At 50.9% G+C, this 17,602-nt stretch overlaps 7 protein-coding genes across 7 annotated transcripts; 3 read left to right on the forward strand and 4 right to left on the reverse strand.

Annotated features, from left to right (window-relative positions):
- Positions 1-531: 531 nt before the first annotated feature.
- Aspvir_006407 (uncharacterized protein) lies at positions 532-930 on the forward strand (the record flags this gene model as incomplete). The annotated part of the gene is made up of 1 exon (XM_043269609.1): positions 532-930. The coding sequence occupies one exon, from the start codon at positions 532-534 to the stop codon at positions 928-930; it is 399 nt and encodes a 132-aa protein (XP_043125544.1).
- A 112-nt stretch (positions 931-1,042) lies between these two features.
- pxa1 (putative peroxisomal ABC transporter (PXA1)) lies at positions 1,043-3,532 on the reverse strand (the record flags this gene model as incomplete). The annotated part of the gene is made up of 1 exon (XM_043269610.1): positions 1,043-3,532. The coding sequence occupies one exon, from the start codon at positions 3,530-3,532 to the stop codon at positions 1,043-1,045; it is 2,490 nt and encodes an 829-aa protein (XP_043125545.1).
- A 3,031-nt stretch (positions 3,533-6,563) lies between these two features.
- On the forward strand, positions 6,564-8,574 carry psrA (putative general stress response phosphoprotein phosphatase Psr1/2; the record flags this gene model as incomplete). Its single annotated transcript, XM_043269611.1, has 5 exons — positions 6,564-6,663; positions 6,755-7,929; positions 7,994-8,143; positions 8,199-8,297; positions 8,362-8,574. 5 exons carry the CDS (start codon positions 6,564-6,566, stop codon positions 8,572-8,574), a joined length of 1,737 nt encoding a protein of 578 aa, XP_043125546.1.
- Positions 8,575-9,958: 1,384 nt separating this feature from the next.
- Positions 9,959-11,378, forward strand: Aspvir_006410 (putative protein phosphatase PP1 regulatory subunit Sds22; the record flags this gene model as incomplete). The annotated part of the gene is made up of 7 exons (XM_043269612.1): positions 9,959-10,094; positions 10,210-10,241; positions 10,301-10,372; positions 10,432-10,728; positions 10,777-10,851; positions 10,899-11,301; positions 11,359-11,378. The coding sequence occupies 7 exons, from the start codon at positions 9,959-9,961 to the stop codon at positions 11,376-11,378; spliced, it is 1,035 nt and encodes a 344-aa protein (XP_043125547.1).
- A 445-nt stretch (positions 11,379-11,823) lies between these two features.
- Positions 11,824-12,593, reverse strand: Aspvir_006411 (uncharacterized protein; the record flags this gene model as incomplete). Its single annotated transcript, XM_043269613.1, has 2 exons — positions 11,824-12,396; positions 12,453-12,593. The coding sequence occupies 2 exons, from the start codon at positions 12,591-12,593 to the stop codon at positions 11,824-11,826; spliced, it is 714 nt and encodes a 237-aa protein (XP_043125548.1).
- A 389-nt stretch (positions 12,594-12,982) lies between these two features.
- Aspvir_006412 (aldo/keto reductase) lies at positions 12,983-14,067 on the reverse strand (the record flags this gene model as incomplete). The annotated part of the gene is made up of 3 exons (XM_043269614.1): positions 12,983-13,009; positions 13,069-13,856; positions 13,923-14,067. The coding sequence occupies 3 exons, from the start codon at positions 14,065-14,067 to the stop codon at positions 12,983-12,985; spliced, it is 960 nt and encodes a 319-aa protein (XP_043125549.1).
- A 933-nt stretch (positions 14,068-15,000) lies between these two features.
- On the reverse strand, positions 15,001-17,528 carry abaA (transcription factor AbaA; the record flags this gene model as incomplete). Its single annotated transcript, XM_043269615.1, has 3 exons — positions 15,001-16,778; positions 16,850-17,026; positions 17,087-17,528. The coding sequence occupies 3 exons, from the start codon at positions 17,526-17,528 to the stop codon at positions 15,001-15,003; spliced, it is 2,397 nt and encodes a 798-aa protein (XP_043125550.1).
- Between the last annotated feature and the right edge of the window lie 74 nt (positions 17,529-17,602).

Raw genomic sequence — 17,602 nt, forward strand, 5'->3', positions numbered from 1 at the left:
AAGCTCGCTTGATTGTTGCCGAATTAAAGCTTAATAGAGGTTTGAGTTGCACTTGAGGATTTCAACGCGGTCGTACGTCAAATAGCGGGAGGCGGCGGCCCGCTCGCTTGTGGACTACTCGCCTAGAGGCGAATACAGGGGAGATATTAACAGCAAAGTACTATGCTTTTTTTGTTCTATTTTGAGGTAGTGCAGTTAAAGGAAGTTACTTGGTGATCGTTCGAGCATATCAAATAAGCAACAATTAGGGAGGCGCGTCGTGCTTATATATGACGCGTCCAAGCCACCTCTCTGCACAATGGTCTAATCAGTCGGAACTGAGTTTTGAGGAGCTCAATTTTGAAGACCTGCCTATACGTCTCAATGCGACTTAACTTGAGGACCTATATACTTGAGACCCTTATTTATCATACCACGTGGTTGCAAGCATCATCTGATTGTTTTGAATGATGATATTGCGGCCCTCCCAAACATGGCGTTTCACCTCATTAACGTGGAGAAGCCGGAACACATCAACCTTTACTTGTGAGAATGGCATCTGATGGTCTGTGGGAGCTTCTGGGCAATGATGAAGTTGTCGCATTAATGGGCCGGTGGGTAGATCAACAGGAGGCTATCAGGCCTGATAAGGGCAAGGGGGAATGGGAGAAGTACATGCCAGTCAGCAGTGAGGGTTCCGCAGGGCTAATGCACCGAGGGCCACGGGGCTCCGGATCAGTCCATTCAGAAGATAGGTTTGTGCTGGAAGATCGGAACGCCGCTACTCATCTTCTGCGGAATGCGCTGGGCGGTCGGCTACATGATGCTCAGATGGCGTGTGCCATGCTCACTCTTTCGTACCCGCTTAACAGGAGGCATCGAGACGATCTCTCAATCATGATTATCTTCTTTGGTGATATCCGGGACACTGCAGCGGAGAGAAAGAGTTAGGTAGCACACGTCTATATTGTCGGACTTCGACGAGTTACATCCATATGCAGATACAATATTGAGCTCTGTAACCTGAATACACCACTCGCGTAGTATGTCTTGCAATAATCACCTATTCCTGTGTCTTGTCGATATTGGCCTCTTCCGTTGTTTCCTTCGATACTTCAGCCACAGCTTCTTCGTTCCCCAGTTCATACGGTGGTGGAGCAAGCTCTCCCTCCTCGGCCCAGACCTTATGCAGCTCCTTGTCAATTTCTTCACGGCGTTGCTTCCACTCGTCAACCTTGTCCAATCGCTTGCGAAGCTCTTGGATCTCCTTCTCAACACCCAGCTTCTCCTTCTCCGTGCCGATTTTCTCAAACTCCCACTGTTCTCCTTCCGCGCCTAGACCCAGGGTGAGGCTGAAAGTGTGATACTTCTTCAAGGACGCGCGTGTCGAGATCGTGATCAGAGTGATACCTCTGTCCTTGGCCTGTTCATACAGCACGCCCTCGACGTCCGAGGAAACTGCTGAGGTCCCTTCATCAAGGAACGCATAGCGAGGCTCATGGTAGAATAGTCTCGCCATGGCCATGCGTTGCTTTTCGCCACCGCTGAGGACGTCCTTCCACTCTTTGCGAGCATTCCAGCCACCTTCACGGGCAGGCAGGTATCCCAGACGAGCATCTTCCAAGATCTTCTGAAGGTCAGCATCTGTTCTACCCGCCTCGCGCATGTCAATCTCGGTGTGAGGGTAAATGACTTGATCTCGCAAAGTCCCCACGCTGAGATAGGGCCGCTGAGGGAGGAACATGATGCCGTCAAGCCCAAATCCCCGGGGCCGACTGACCAGCCCACGGTAGACCGGCCACAGACCCGCAACAATCCGAGCAATCGCCGATTTACCTACTCCATTCGGCCCTGAAATAAGGAGGTGCTCACCGGAATGCACGATAAAGGACAGCGATTCAATCAACTCATCTCCGCCTCGAGGATGGAGAGCCGGTGCGATAATTGGCACTTGTTCCAGCCGCACTCCGTCGAATCCGTTGTGGATGGTTCCCTGTGCATCTGCCAGAGAGTATAGTTCCGCATGAGAGCCACGCGGAGGGTAGTAGGCATTTGCATGAACTCGGTGAAGTGTGGAGATCAGGGTGTAGACCCGCGACGTGTAGCCGGCCAACTCAGAAATGTCCTTGATGCTGTACATCATGCGGCCACCGGCATCAGCCAGTGAAAGCATCAGACGCTTGTTTGTGATGAACCCCTTCATGCGGCCCCGTTCGCGACCAGTCTCTTCGTAGGCATCGGCCAGCTCCAGAGCACCGCCTGCACCTCCCCACGCGGGAAGGAAGACCGGCAAAGACGTGATTAGATATCCAAAAGCCGACCAGGCGTATTTCAGAATGACGTCCTCAAGCATGTTGTAGCGGATCTTGAGGCTATAGATACCTTCCATCCACCGCTGCAGATCTTTGAAGCTCCGAAGGAGAAATACTCGCTCAATATCTGCGCCACCGTAGAATGAAATCTCCTCGGCATTGGCAAGCAACCTGGAATGCAGACCTCTAAAGTCTCCTTCTTTTTTGCCCTCGACAGCCTTGAGCTTCCCAAAAGGCGGTGACAGCTTGCGAAGTATCACTGCCGTACTGAAATAACCGGTGAGGATGCCACTAAGGGCCAGAGGTCCTAGGGAGCGGTACAGCTGATAGTTGAAGACGAACAAATCCACTAATGGCTTTCCCATAGAAGAGTAAAGTGCTGCTGCTGCCGAGCAGAAGAGTGTGAGGTCCTGTGTGATAAACTGGTCCGCTCCTTGATCGATACCACCATCCAAGTTCAACAGTTTGTAATAGTTGTTGTCCGTGACGTAGAGATCGTGGATATACCTCGTGAGCCGTGTCCTAAAGGCGATAGAGACTTTCGACTGAAGGAACTTGATCATGGCGTTGGTATAAGAGGCGAGAGTACCGATACCGCACCACTTCACGAGACCCCACATGAACGCTCGCCCCTTACCCGCGACGAGGTCTCGGACAATTGCACCGTCCAGTCTTGCGATCAGCAGCGACAAGTATGTTCTTAATAGCAGGAATACACCGTGGCCCATCAGTAGCCCCGTCTCTTTGCTACTCCACCGAGGAACCATAATACTCCACAGACTGAGGAACTGGTGTAGAAATGCCAGATTCAGTCCCGGCTTTGTTGTTGGTGGAGGGATCATCGAGCCGGATTCCTCGTCATTTCCCCGAGCTGACGCTGGTGGGTTCAGAAACAGCCTCCTGTGTGCATCGAATGTCGTAGGCTTCGTCGGATGGATCCTGACCTTTGAGGTCTTCGAGTCCTTGTAGGGCACATAAATTGTGCGAGATCCATCCTTGCCCCTGATCCCAGAATTTCGACGCAGTAACCTCCTACCCTGCGCACGCTCCTTCACCTTTCGCTGATACCAGTTATACCCTCCATATCCGCTTCCTATGATCGACAACAGAAGAGCTAGCGTTGCAATTAATCTAGAAGTCTTCGATGACTGCTTGACTCGAGTCCGGATGAGATTGGCGTAATGAGTGTACAGCGCAACGAGAGGGTCTTCTCGAGCTCGGAGCGTTGACTGAGCGGCCATCGTACTTGAAATAGTGCCCTTCTGTTCGTATCGGTGACCGTTCTTCGTCGGTCGGATTTCCTTTGCGGGAGCCAACACACCTATGTCAAGGCGTCGTAGGCCATGAGGGGAGGGCGCCTACAGTTTAGACGCGCTTGGTGATGTAGTAAGAAAGAGAGATTTCATGAATGTCGAAGTCAGGAAAGAGGTCTCTCCAAGGAATCTCCCCAGTTGAATATGAGATACGATATGGCCACCAGTAGTCTCGATGGTTGATGCTGTTGTCAGCAGTCTGGTGCTAAGTAGTGCGGCTTCCATCTGCATGTGAAGACCTCGGGCCAAAGAATGCGGAGTGGCAGTTCCACAGCTGGCCTCACGTGCGGAGCCCCCGGATTCTTACTCTTGGTAGCTGTTGACATCATTTTGCAATTGACGTTTAGGTTTCTGTAGATATAGTTTATATAAGCTAATTCCAGGAACAGTCAAATATCACGATCGAAGGCAAAAGCTGCCCATCTACCCAGCGATTTAATCTAAATTTATGCCTGCTGGGAGACCCAAGGCTATTTACTAGGAGACCAACCGGGCCATTTGTATACTACTTCTGTGAATCGGTCGATCTTCGAAGCTGGGTTCCCCGAACGTTTAGCAGATTAAATCGGAGGAACACCCCCGAATTTCGAATCATCTCAAAACCTATGAGGGAGACCATCTTCTGGAATGCCCTATGTCCCTCTCATCATACTCCATCTCATTGTCATCTGTTAGAACTCGACGGGCTCACGCAGTTAACGAGTTCATTTCAGCCTCTAATAGTCAGTCGAGTGTTGCAGAAAGAAGGAAGCTGCTTCTGATTCTTCAGTAATGATAGCCTAGAGCCCATCTCGGATTAATCTGTAGGAAAGCAAATGAAACATGGATGGAGGGATGGATGGATGGCGAGGTGTAGTGCGCCCAAGTGGTCCCAACCACTATTACTGAGAAGGGTAGGACTAGAGAGGAACAAAGGATCGGATTCGAGGATTCTGAAAATGCTGAGAAACAATCCACTGAAAAATCGCTGATCAGAAAAGACCTAGAAAGACCTAAAAAGACAAAACGACATGATCATTCGGGTCTCCGTCGTGGACTGAGAAACTGTCCATTCCAAAGCGAGGATTTGGCGCCTGCTTATGGACCATGGAGAACTAAGGTGGAGATGATGGGCAGGGATCTTGTGAGAAACCGTCAAATCAGACCTCAGGACATCAACGGAGACTACGGTAGAAGATATTCTTCATGATCTCCACTATTCAAGATGCCTTTCGCCAGTGGATGAATCAATTCAATAGTCGTCTCCCGTAGATCTCCCTGTCAGTCACACTTGAGTTATCTGAGAGTCTGAGTACGTGCGTCAGTAATACTATGCGGTTTGCGACATTAGAAGGGGGGGGGGAAGTAATCCTCCATGACTTGGTCATGAGAGACAAAAGAATGCGGCACTTGGGGAGGGGTGGCACAACAATGTGGAAACACAAATCACTACCTTAGCCGCGAGGACACATAGTACGATTTCAGTATCAGATAGGACTAATATTGACATCTGAGAAGCTACATGATTTTGCCCAGACATCGAATTGGGATATTGACCAAGTAAATTCACCAATACTACCTAGAAAATCAGCCTGTTAAATACCAGGGTACCTATTAGTGAGAAAGGGGAATCAGTGGGTCACTTTCACGGCAAAATAGAGAACATTGGGTGAGGTGGATAAGGGAAGGCTGAAAAAGACGGAGACTCGCTATGCCTCTCTAATCCTACAAACAATGACAAACAAGCAATGAGACATGGCAACTTTTGTGTCCTACCCAATTTATTATTACTATGCCTTCAGACATACTTCCCACTGAGCTGCGCGGGAACTGCAACCCAACTCTACCTAGCTGGTCTGCATGATGAAAATAGTGCGTTAAGACGCATTACGGATTTACAGGGAAAGTTGATCCTTCTTCCAGCTTGATCTGATACCAATATGATTGGCTTAGATTATATAGTGTGCAATAATAGTAGTAATCTGCAGCCCTGCATCAGTGCATCAGTGCATCGTCTCAAAGATCCAGAGTCCAGACCAATGTAGCTTGTATTTTCCTTCTGTTTCTCCCCATCGCAGACTAAGCGCACGGCACCTCTTCCCAACTTTCCCCTCTCTTGGGCTTCTCCTCGCACGTTCTCCTCTCAGTCTCTCCCCTTTCCCACCCCCCGGACAGAGGTTGGCTAGCCAGTCAAGGAGCTAAAATACAGCCATCCCCCCGGACATTCCCATTATGGGCTTCTTTTTGGCTGATCCTACCAGTTAACATCTTTTGTTTCGTGCCATTGTAAAATATTATTGAATAACAGGTCCATTAAGGTCATAATTTAGCTATTAAGCGCACGAACCCACCTACTCAGAGGAAAATCCATTGCTGCAGATCCGATAACTTTCTGTCCGAATAAATGATCTTGTTTTCTTCCTGGCCTGCCTGAGCAAATATTAATGGACATCCTATCTTAGCCACTTTAAGCGAATTTCCGAAATCAGCCAACCTACAGCCGCTGAGGTCGAGTGGTACCTCTTTATTATTTGCGGTCCTGCCACGTGACTTCCTTGGCTCATGAGGTTGAATTCCATCCATCATCCATCGACCTCCGTCCTATCATACCATCCCAGATTGAAGCTGGAGCGCATTTCTCTCTTCTTCCTCGCCAGCTGTGTGTTTTTCTGTGACTCCACAGGGTGGATCGAGTGGTTTGGCGACTCGCAACTCTTCCTGCCACGACCTTTCTTAATAGTGCTGCACACTAGCCTCATTTAAGGCGGTAGTCCCGACCTGGAAGCTAAGCACTTTACCTCTCCGACTACTCGATCCAGGAGGCTGTGACTTACATCTCTCGAGCCGCGTTGCCCCCTCTCGGCGGAACCCTGGTGGTCATCAAGTGTGTGTTTCGACATAACACATCACCGTTATATCTCCTACGCCTCTTGAATTTTGTTATTGTTGATTCCGCGAATCTCGCTCTGCTAGCCTCCAGATGCTCGGAGGGAGCTCCGAGCGAGATTCTCCGCCCAACACATCCAGTAAGCCCACAGGAGAAGTGCCGATGCCTGTCAACGCGGGCAACACCGACTCAGGTAAGAGCAATCTGTTTGTCGCTGCTGTCATATTCCATCACTGCGGACCGTCGCGGACCCTCACAAGAGTTGCTAACGCTGTTCCGACCAGGTCCTGGATCGTCGCTTCAGGACAATGCCAAAGACTCAGATGCTTCTCCTCAGTCGAAACCGTTAGAGCCTACTGAGCCTGCTTCTGCGCCCACGCCATCGACTCAGGCCCTCGGGAGCCCGAATCCCCCGACAAATACGAGCGATCCGTCGAAGCAGCAACATTTGCTGGTCCCAAGTCAATCGCGTTCGTCGTCGAAGGCGGATGGTCAATCGACGTTAGACAATAGACAGGATGCCGCGCATGATGATTCGGAAAACACGCTACGAGGTTCGAGAAGAAGCATCTTGAAGGGGCGGAGGGACAGAAGTAGAGGGAGTAGCAAGAGGTCTTGGCGGCCATCTCAGGGGCCAACAGGTATGGGTGAGCAAAAGACAGCGACTGAATCCGAGACGCGGGACAATCCCAAACCAGAAAACAAGCCCAAGGTTACGCTCAGGCTGTTCGCCTTTCTAAGTTGCTGCTCGTCATCTGGGGTCGACCCGGACGACTCTGCCATTCCGCCGAAGAAGACTGCGAGGCGACCTTCGGTCCCTGCGACCCAGCCGACACCAGAGAAAGCGGATCTCAATGCCAATCATTCGAGTCGGACGGAATCTGAAGAAGCAAAACTCTTTGGCGAAGAGAAGCCGAACTTGACTGTAACTTCAAATCAACCTCCCAAGGAGGAGGATAAAACTGCCAGTGCCTCCGAGGAAGGCGCTCAGCTCGATGGCAACTTGTCAGCTTCTGATAGATTCGGGTCCAGCCATGAACCGTCCTCCCAGTATGGCCAAGTTGATACTACTCGCTCTGACGCCCTTCAGAATGCTCAAATCCCAGTCATAGTGGCAACTGAGACAGAGAAGGCCAACGATCTCGCGATCAAACCGGAAGAGCCTGCGGCGTCAATGCCACTGCACGTTGTTGAGGACCGCTCAGGCTCTAACGAAGCGCAACCAACTTCGTCTGCAGTCGAATACAACGATGTAAAGTCATCGCACGAAGAAGAAACTAGTCTGCAAGCCGAAATTCCTCTCCCTCCCCCTCCGCAAGTTCCTATGGGGAAACAAATACAGATCGCGACTACCGAGAGACCCCAGCAATGGCTTCTACCCCCTCCCTTGCCACATTTGCGGAACCGGAAATGCCTGGTCCTCGACTTGGATGAAACGCTGGTCCACAGTAGCTTCAAGGTAATTCGCCATCCTCTAAGCCGTTTCATGTAGTGAGCCGCATGTTTCTGACACACCACCGCAGGTTCTCGAGCGTGCCGATTTCACAATCCCCGTGGAGATCGAAGGCCAGTACCACAACATCTACGTGATCAAACGACCTGGAGTCGATCAATTCATGAAGCGTGTTGGAGAATTGTACGAGGTGGTTGTCTTCACTGCCTCTGTTTCTAAGGTGAGCTTTCCTATCCCAATACCATTTCACGGACGGTTTCTGATTTAGATGAAAGTACGGCGATCCTCTACTGGATCAACTTGACATCCATAATGTTGTTCACCACAGGCTCTTCAGAGACAGTTGCTACAACCATCAAGGTAATTATGTCAAGGTCAGTAGCCTCCTTTTGCAGCGAAGATCATGATGAGAGCAAGCCATTGATATCTCTACTATAGGACCTCTCACAGGTTGGCCGTGATCTCCGAGAGACGATTATCATCGACAATTCTCCAACTTCATACATTTTCCACCCTCAACACGCGATACCCATCAGCAGCTGGTTCTCTGACGCCCACGATAACGAGCTTCTCGACTTGATTCCTGTCCTCGAAGACCTTGCCGGCGCACAAGTAAAAGACGTCAGTCTGGTCCTCGACGTTGCGATGTAATCTCTGTAACTTTATCTCTTCCCGGCATTTCCCCCATCGAGCTACAGTCTCGATCTTTTACGTGATTGCAAAAAGAACAGCTCACCTGGAACCGATTTCAATTGTTCGAGACATACGGAGGCGCGTCTTTCGTCATTCAAGCACTACCAAGATCAGGAGAAGAAGAGGAGAAAAGTGCAAGCATCTTTTACCAGAATCTGCGAGGGTCACAGCTTATGTTGGAATCTACCATAATCACTTCTTCTGATGTTTTGCCCCTATCCCTTCTTCTATTCTCCCTTCCTGTGACCCATATAGACGTGTGGGGCCAGCATTTTGGTTTCGCCTGTCTGTGATTTTCTAGACTGAGTCTTACCTATTCATCATCCATCCTATTTCTTTTTTCCAGCATCCTCTCTGATCACATCTCCTTTACTTCTGCACTCCAAGCGAGCACATACCATATCACCCCCAGTTTGGCTCCCCTTCTCCCTTGTTCTTTTCATTGATCTGTTGCCGTGTGAGACTCTCTTGCATCACGCAGGCGTCTATCTTGGCTTGTAGCCGAAGCCTAGGTCTCATATACACGCTCCTCTGTCACCAACATTCTCTTTGCTTCAAATCCCTGTGCTTCATTCCCATCATCAACGTCCCGCCAGAGCGCACGCCGCTGTCCAGTCCGTCGATACCTTTCTTTGTTGTTTTGTGATTACCCCTTCAATGCCAGCGTCCTCTTGTCATTCTTCAGTCCTGATTCGTTTCTTGGAACTCTGCCTAAGGAGCGGAATCTCCATAAAGGCCCCAGTGTGCAGGTCACTGTCCCTGGTATTTCGCAAAGCATACCGTTGATTCTACACTTGGCCCAGAATTGTGACCTTTTAATGTATATGTACCTCTTGGCTCCGGCGCATGTGCTGTATATAAAAAGCTCTTCCCCGAATACAGCTTGAACCATGTCCCGATGACAATACCCTAAAGAAAACAAGGCAAAGTAATTGCAGACCTCATTTTCAGAATTAATGGATTACATCTAATTCTTCTATAACATGGACATGATGCTGGCGGACTGTCCCTTGCTCTTCTAACAGAAGGCGGACGGGGAAATGCGGCCCAGTGATGACTAGCGAAGAATACTCATCATCATCATCTGCACGCCACCACTATAGCACCAAAGACTTTCACGTTCAGGATACAGAGCTTCTTTCTTTTTAATGTGACTTCACCCATCTCAATTCCCAAATAACTGCGCTCTGCGAATTCCTTCTAGACCCTCTATAAACGTGTTCACCTACCCGCTTCTGCCCCTCTTTACGTAGAAGAGCTCCCCCGCACTCCGTTACGCGTTCCTCGGAGCCATCGACCAAAAAAAAAATCTCCGTCTGAGCTCTCACAACATTTTGCAACGATGAAAGATAGTAAAGGCTGGGATGGAAAGCTAAGAGTCGAGCCTCAGGCTACGATCACGAATCCAGAGGCCCTGGAGGATCCAAATTACTCCGATTCTGATGCGCCGCCGGTTGACGAGATTGAGGCTGATGAGGGTAGGTCAATTTCCCTCTTTGAGACGTACCGGAGCATTGGCTGCAGTTGTGTCCCAGACTAATATTTGACTGTCGGCGCGTTTCGGGGGAAATTCGAATGGCTAATTGTTGGCAGATCTGCTCGAGGATGAGGATCTCGAGACGCAAGTATGTTTTCGTCTACAACAGGGTCCTAGTTTGGGAACTCGGGGCTTATGACTTGCTAGGAAATCGACCTCGTACATTGTCGCGTCACTTCGATCCCAGCTTTGCGACTAGAACGATTTCCCAAGCTCCAGGTATGTTGGGCCCGCAGCAGCCCATGCGGCTTACAAGGCTAACGGTATGATTCATGTAGAGAATATGCCTCCGACAGAACCAGATTTCTCGCATCGACTTCCCCTCCGAAATCGCGCCCACGCTGTTCGAACTCGACCTCTACGATAACCTTATTTCGCACGTCAAGGGTCTCGATGAGTTCCGGGACCTGACGAGTCTAGATCTGAGCTTCAACAAGATCAAGCACATCAAGAATATCTCGCATTTGGTGAATCTGACAGATCTGTACTTTGTTCAGAACAGGATATCCAAGATTGAGGGGTTGGAGGGCTTGACTAAGTTGCGGAATCTAGAGCTGGGGGCAAACAGGATTAGGGTGCGTGGATTTTAATGACACGAAGGAGGACTGGGCTGAATGCAGCAGGAAATCGAAAATCTTGACACTCTAACCTCGTTGGAGGAGCTCTGGCTTGGGAAGAACAAGATTACAGAAATGAAGGTTAGTCTCCTAGTTTGCCATATCCCCGACCAGCTAACTCAACCCAGAACCTCGACGCGCTGTCGAACCTCCGCATCATCTCCATCCAGTCGAATCGACTCACCAGCATTACTGGCCTCTCCTCGCTCAAGAACCTCGAAGAACTCTACCTATCCCACAACGCCGTCACCGACCTCAGCGGTCTCGAGTCCAATACCTCGTTGCGCGTCCTGGATTTCTCCAATAATCAAGTTTCGAAGCTGGAACACATCTCCCATCTGAAGAATCTGGAGGAGCTGTGGGCGTCCAACAACGAACTCTCGAGCTTCGAGGAGGTGGAGCGCGAGTTGAAGGATAAGGAGAAGCTGCAGACGGTATATTTTGAAGGGAACCCATTGCAGACCAAGGGGCCGGCGGTGTATCGAAACAAGGTGCGGTTGGCGCTGCCGCAAATTATGCAGATTGATGCGAGTAAGTTTCACTTCCGTGGCTGTTCAGGCCCTAGGATGGGTTGCTAACGTTTTCTAGCCTTTGTTCGGGTCGGGTGATGTTGTATGGAAGGTATACATTGATAATGATTATGATAACAATGCTTTCGTGGGCTGGATCGCCCGAATTCCCTTTCGCCTAGACTATGCAGCTATAGGAGGCTTCTCTATGTAGAAATAATGTATGGCACATTCATGGTCAATGACATATGGTTGACTCTGCCAACTGTATTCGTAAGCCTTACAAAATCAGCTCGCGAGGTAGTCGGTGTATGGCCTCATGCGGCCGTACGGTATACCCTCTGCCAGCAATATCTGGCCTTGAACGCGGTGTATACGCGTTCTGGTCGTCTCAGTGCCTGCCAACCGACTCGCTTGTTTTCCAGCAGCCTGGAGTCGGCGCAAAAGTATCCACATCCACGGTGATGAGGTGAAGTCTCTGCATGCTTTTTGACCATGTCGAGACCAAAAGTCGATACGAAGCTCTGGTCGCACACTCATCCACTCATCTCTCCCCCAACCTATCCACTCCAGGCTCAGCCCGGTTCCCACTCTCATCTTCCTCCTGCAAATGCCCCTCCTCCCCATCCTCGACAATATTCTCCCCAAGACCCTCCCGATACAACCTCATCAACGACGTGGCACCCAACCGCTTATTCTCCTTCATCATCTGCCTCTTCACCCGGAACGGCTCATGCCGCTTCCGACTCATCGTCTCGTCAGCCAGTTCCTTCAGCGGGATCCCCGTCTTCACGAGATCCCGGTACTGGTACGTCGAGTCGTAGACGCGGAAGGTCCCGTGGAAGGGGTTCCGCTGCAGCGCAGACTCGTGGTTATGCCGGGACGGGAGGATCTCGCATCTCAGGAACTCTGGTTTGGATCGTGCGTCTGGTTTTCTGGCTCTTAATGGTGATGATGGCTCGGACTGAGTGTCGTGGTTATGGGTATGGGCAGGGTCGGTGTTGGGGAGGCGGATGGTTAGCGGGGAGGAGGAGATGGCTTGTTTTGCGGCGTCGGGGGAGTCGAAGATGGCGAGGATGGGCCGTGTGGGCGCTTTAGAGGTGTTGGTCGTGTCGTACTTATTTTTGATCCATTGTCAGAATGAGAAGCGAGCTGGGGTGGAAGAGGACGTACCTTGAGATTTCGGAATGTGACGACTTCGCCGAACTTTTGTAGAGCGTTGAGGATGAGTTTGCTTTCGGCGAGGTTAATGGGGCTGGGGTTTGCGACGATGTGGATTGCCTGCGACGCGAGGCGCCCGGCAGGAGAGGGCATTGTGGTTGGGAAGTTGATTCTGTTTTATGCATTGATCTGGTGCGGATCCGGGTCGAAGTGGTGATGGTGAAGGCCGATGATGCTGTTTCGGCGTGTTGTCGCTCCGATAGCCGATCTACCTACGCAGTATCAAACCTGCAGCCTTTCACTATTCTTCGGACTAGAATACTGGCTAGAATATGATGCTACTAGGATATTCATTGTGAGTATAGTTTCATGCGATCTATTCACGAATGCATGCAATCGAGGTCATAACTATATACTGGAAAAAATATGGTATTTTATTTTAAGCGTAGGACATCAATCATCATCCACCAACGGACCAAGCAGTTATTTCCCCGAGTGCAGTGCTGCGGTATTGCTCGGACCACCGGAATCTATCCGTGCGTTTAGAAGATGGGAGCGTAGAAGCCGTACTAAAGGAGAAACGAGTTAGTGATCTGAAATGGCATCAAGCCGGCTAGGCTGAACTTACAGCAAGAGGGTCGTTGAATCTGAGGTTCCGGTTCAGGGAGCTGATGGCCTCAATCTCGCTGGCCTCCAGATCCCAGCCGGTGGCATCAAGGTTCTGAGCCAGACGGGTGGGGTCGTTGCTCTTGGGGATGACGGCAATGTTGCGCTGCGTAGCCCAGCGCAGCAGGACCTGAGCGGGAGTCCTGCCGTGCTTCTGAGCAATACCCTTGATAAGGTCGTGGTCGAACAGCTTGGGAGTCTCATGAGCATCCTTCATGTCCAGCTCGACGAAGCTCAGGGGGCCGAACGAGGAGTACGCAGTCACGGCGATGCCCTCCTTCTGGGCATAGGTGACCAGGCGCTCCTGGGTGAGGTAAGGGTGGTGTTCGATCTGGAGGGTGGCAGGGCGGATACGAGCGTAGCGCAGCAGATCCATCAGCAACTGAGCGCTGAAGTTGCTGACACCGATGCTGCGGGCGAGCTTCTTGTCGACCAGCGACTCCATGGCGGTCCAGGTCTCCTGAATGGAGGCATTGCTGAACTCCAGCTTGTTGTTCTCGGACAGCCACCCGGGAGGGTACCGGACGGCAGGATCGACATACTTGAGGGCAATGGGGAAGTGGACAATGAACAGGTCGAAGTAGTCAATGCCCCAGTCGGCCAGCTGCTTGCGGCAGATGGGCTCGACGCGCTCACCGTCGTGGAAGCTGTTCCAGAGCTTGGACACAATGAAGAGCTCTTCACGCTTCACAATGCCTTCCTGAATGGCACGGGCAACACCCTTGCCAGCCTCGACCTCGTTGCCGTAATCTGCGACGGTCAGGACTCTGTCGGTTTGCCTTTTCGGTGGAGATCGAGAACATGAGGTTTACTCACCGCAGGCGCCGTCGAAGAGACGGTAACCAGCCTTGATGGCATGGTAGATCTGGTCGGCGCAAGTCTCATTGTTGACCTTCCAGAGGCCGAAGCCCACGAGGGGCATGTCATAACCGCTGTTGAGCTTGACGGATGGGGTAGTCATTGTGAATATTTTGATTCCAACAGAATTGAATCTCTTTTGACCCTGAGACGGATAAGAAAACTCTCAGAAGAAGCTCTTACAGTACAGGCAATCGATCGCAATAAGACGCGGGACTTACAAGAAAGAAGAGCGGTAGCTGGCGGATATTATTCTTCTCAAGTAGTAGGAGGGGGAGGGGCAGCAGATAAAAGGCACGCGCGCATCATGGTCAAAAATCATCTCCAAATTTATCTGGCCTGAGCCACTGGCTGCTCCATACCAACCCCATCTGGGATAAACCCGGCAGGGGGAATTGCGCTGGGAAAGCCAATGAGCCGTCGACGGAGCTGGAGGTTGAGGCTAAAGTGCGTTGGCAAGTGGGATGATGGTTAATACCGGCTAATTAACTTGTTTCTGCCGCCGGCTGAATTCTACCGAAAAATGATCTCTCCAGCAGATAGAGAGAGGAACCAAGTTACCACGGATCCCGTCGGAGCGAAATTGGCTAGATAGTCCCGAAATCTTCGCTCTGAAGCATCCATAATCTATCAGCGGTTCGTGGAGTCCAGAAAATCCACCTGTAGTATTCCGGCAAAAAGTGAGGGCCGATATCGAAGGATTCCCCCACTATTCCGTCGACACACTGAAAGGACCGACATCAGGCGTAGAAGCAAAAGGACACGGTGCCATTAATATTACTAGAAAGATTTATGATACATCGAAGGACTTTGAGAATAATAAGAGAGAGAATGAGAAAACATATTAAGTAACTCCGAAAAGTGAACACCAACCCCTGGAGGAAACGACCCAAGCCCAACAGCAATGCTGCGCTAAGATCTCAATATAAAAGACACCGAAGTAGAGGAAGAAACGAAAATGGTATCTGAACACATTTTTGGCAATATGATTACCATTAAGAATAGAAAGAGTTTCCAATGGATATAGTATAGTCCTTCATTGGACCGCCTCAGCTGCATTAGTATCTGTATAGGCGGCACTGGCATGATCGGGTCCTGCCCCATTCATGCCAGGATCGTCAGGCATGCTGCCCACGATCTTGTCCATCAGGTCATCCGGTCCCATCAAGCCCTCGAAACCGTTTGGTGGGTGCGACTCGCGGGATGCCGGCGTGTGATGGTCGTGGTGATGGTACGGAAGGTGCGTGTAGTTGTTGGAGCCAACGTCGCTTGGAATGGTCGTCGAAGGAATCGGAGGGCCCCATGCGCTCTGGCTATGTCCGATTTCGTCCATTGACTGCGACCCAGAACCAAAGATATTGTTCAAAACATTGCTACTGTCGTGGACGCTAACTCCGTGTTCCTGAGAGGGCACGTAGTGGTTGTCGTGGCTCAGGGTGTACCCAGCAAGATTATGGTGCGAGAGGGACATGTCATGAACATTGAGCATCACAGGGCCGCCGCTGGAGACATTGAGACTTGATGGCTGACTGGTCTCCTGCGGCGGCATGCCTGAGAAGGAATCCAGGATGGAAGTTACAGCAGTTCTATCCTGTAGTCCATCTTCGCCTTTGGTGACTGAGTTCAAGAAATCGAAGGAGCCTGTCGGATGATACATATTGGACATGTTCTCATGCGGTGGTGGGTACAAAGGCCAATGCGGTTGAGAAGTTCCGGTGTGGTGCAACATGTCGTGAGCTTGAGGCGCGTGATATACGTTCGGGGGCTGTGGTTTCAATAAAATCGACTCGAGAGACAACGGGGGCAGGTCAATCCCCGTGGCCGGCTTGGGACTATTCATTATCGTTCGGTCGGGTGGAGGAATCAGCTTCCTCCAGGTTGTCAACCCAACCTCCTCGTCAGGTCGAGTCTGCCGGAACTTCCACAGTAAGATTGCCATCCTCTTTCTGCCGTCGCTGGGGTGGCCAGAGCCCTGATGAGAGACTCGCCGCGAGTTTTGAGGGATCGCTCGAATTTCTTGGACCGCGGACAGAGAGAGGAAGAACTTTCTGATAGTTTCATCCGCATTCTGGTGCTGTCCTGATTTTTCGGCCATTTGCTTGTCCTGCGTGAGTTCTGTGAATAGTTTCGCCCACCACGACGACTCAAATGGGGGTTTCACTTTGGTGGACACTGGTCTGGCAAGGTTGTGATCGGCCCTCGACATCCGATGGCCTTCATAGATGTATGTGGTACATGTCCAATTGTCCATCTGACTGAGTACCGTGGCATCAGTCATGCCAGGAGGTGCAAAGTCTATATCCAACTGAATCCCCAGCTTGGAACCCGGCGGGGGGAAATCATGCATCAGCTTCAGGCTCGCTTCGAGCAGAATGATCTCGCAGTCCAAGGGGCCGTCCAGCTCCTCAATCACGGAGTTCAGATGAGGGAAAGTAGTTCGCCAGTCCCTGACGTTCTCCAGGGGCATAGGTGGAGCGACAGGGTGGTATTGGTCTCCTTGAAGGCATGTGTACACATGGAAGGCTTTGTCGACCTGACTCGCCTGCTGAGGCGCGCTCACCCACATGTCAAAATTGAAGCCATGGATCGTATCGGTACTCCGTTCATGCAAGTTCGAGCCCAGTGTGAAATGGGGCGGAGGAAGCTCCCCAACGTAAGGCTGAACAGGCCTCAGATGATCATGGTAAGCCGCGTGCATGTGCCCACCATAGTGACTGGGCAGAGGATGGTCCAGCGAAGTTCTCCATTTAGGACCAACTGACTGATGTTGATTGCTTGAACGGTCCGCCGGTTGCTCTCGAACGAGTCTCTCCCCTGAATATCCTCATGTTAATGTAAGTCGTTGAATGGTAGAATGAGGATTCACTTGGAGCAAGTGGCCTTACAATCGGGATCACCCTTGAGAAAGGAGTCGAGAACCTGCAAGTGACTTGAAACTTGCTTTCTTGTCCTCTTCTTGCCGGTCATCTTGTAGATATACTCTGCAATGAGTTCGTTTCGGCCATACGACTTTCCTCGTTCAGACCACTTTCTTCTACCCATCGGTGGGTTTGCCTCCAGCGCTAAACAGTGTTACCACATACAGTACAAAAAATCGATGTCAATAGCAGATTGTCAGTTACCTTGCTGGAAAGCGTCCTCGAGCTCATCAGACCAGACCGGTTCCCCATCCTTGCCAGTGTCCCGCCGTGGCCGTGCCCGATACTCCAAATACTTTTGAGATTTGAGGTAGCTTCTTCCCCTACGAGCGCCAGCATGGTTCGGACCGAGTGATTGAACACGACGAAGCTTTTTCGCTTGGACTCGAGCGTTTAGGATGTGGTGAGGATGCAGATTGGTAGCCGTGGGCATGGGATGAGGGTGCACAGGGGCATGGGAATATTTATAGGCCAGATGCTGTAGATGGTCATCACGACCAGTTACACCACCGTGAAGGATAGCGTCTGAGTACGACTGTACATTGCCCGAGGTGTTCTGGAGAGCTCGATCCGTATGGTGTCCGATGTTCTCCAGACTTGACTGATGCTGAGGCGCAATACACTCGGGCTGCCAGTCAGTAGCCATCGGGGGTGGACACCAACAAAGGGCTCTTGGGAAAGAATGACAGATTCCAAAGAGAAGGGTGTGATGAGGCCCGC

This window comes from Aspergillus viridinutans (genome assembly GCF_018404265.1).
Source record: "Aspergillus viridinutans IFM 47045 DNA, scaffold_4, whole genome shotgun sequence".
Taxonomy (NCBI): Eukaryota; Fungi; Ascomycota; class Eurotiomycetes; order Eurotiales; family Aspergillaceae; genus Aspergillus; species Aspergillus viridinutans.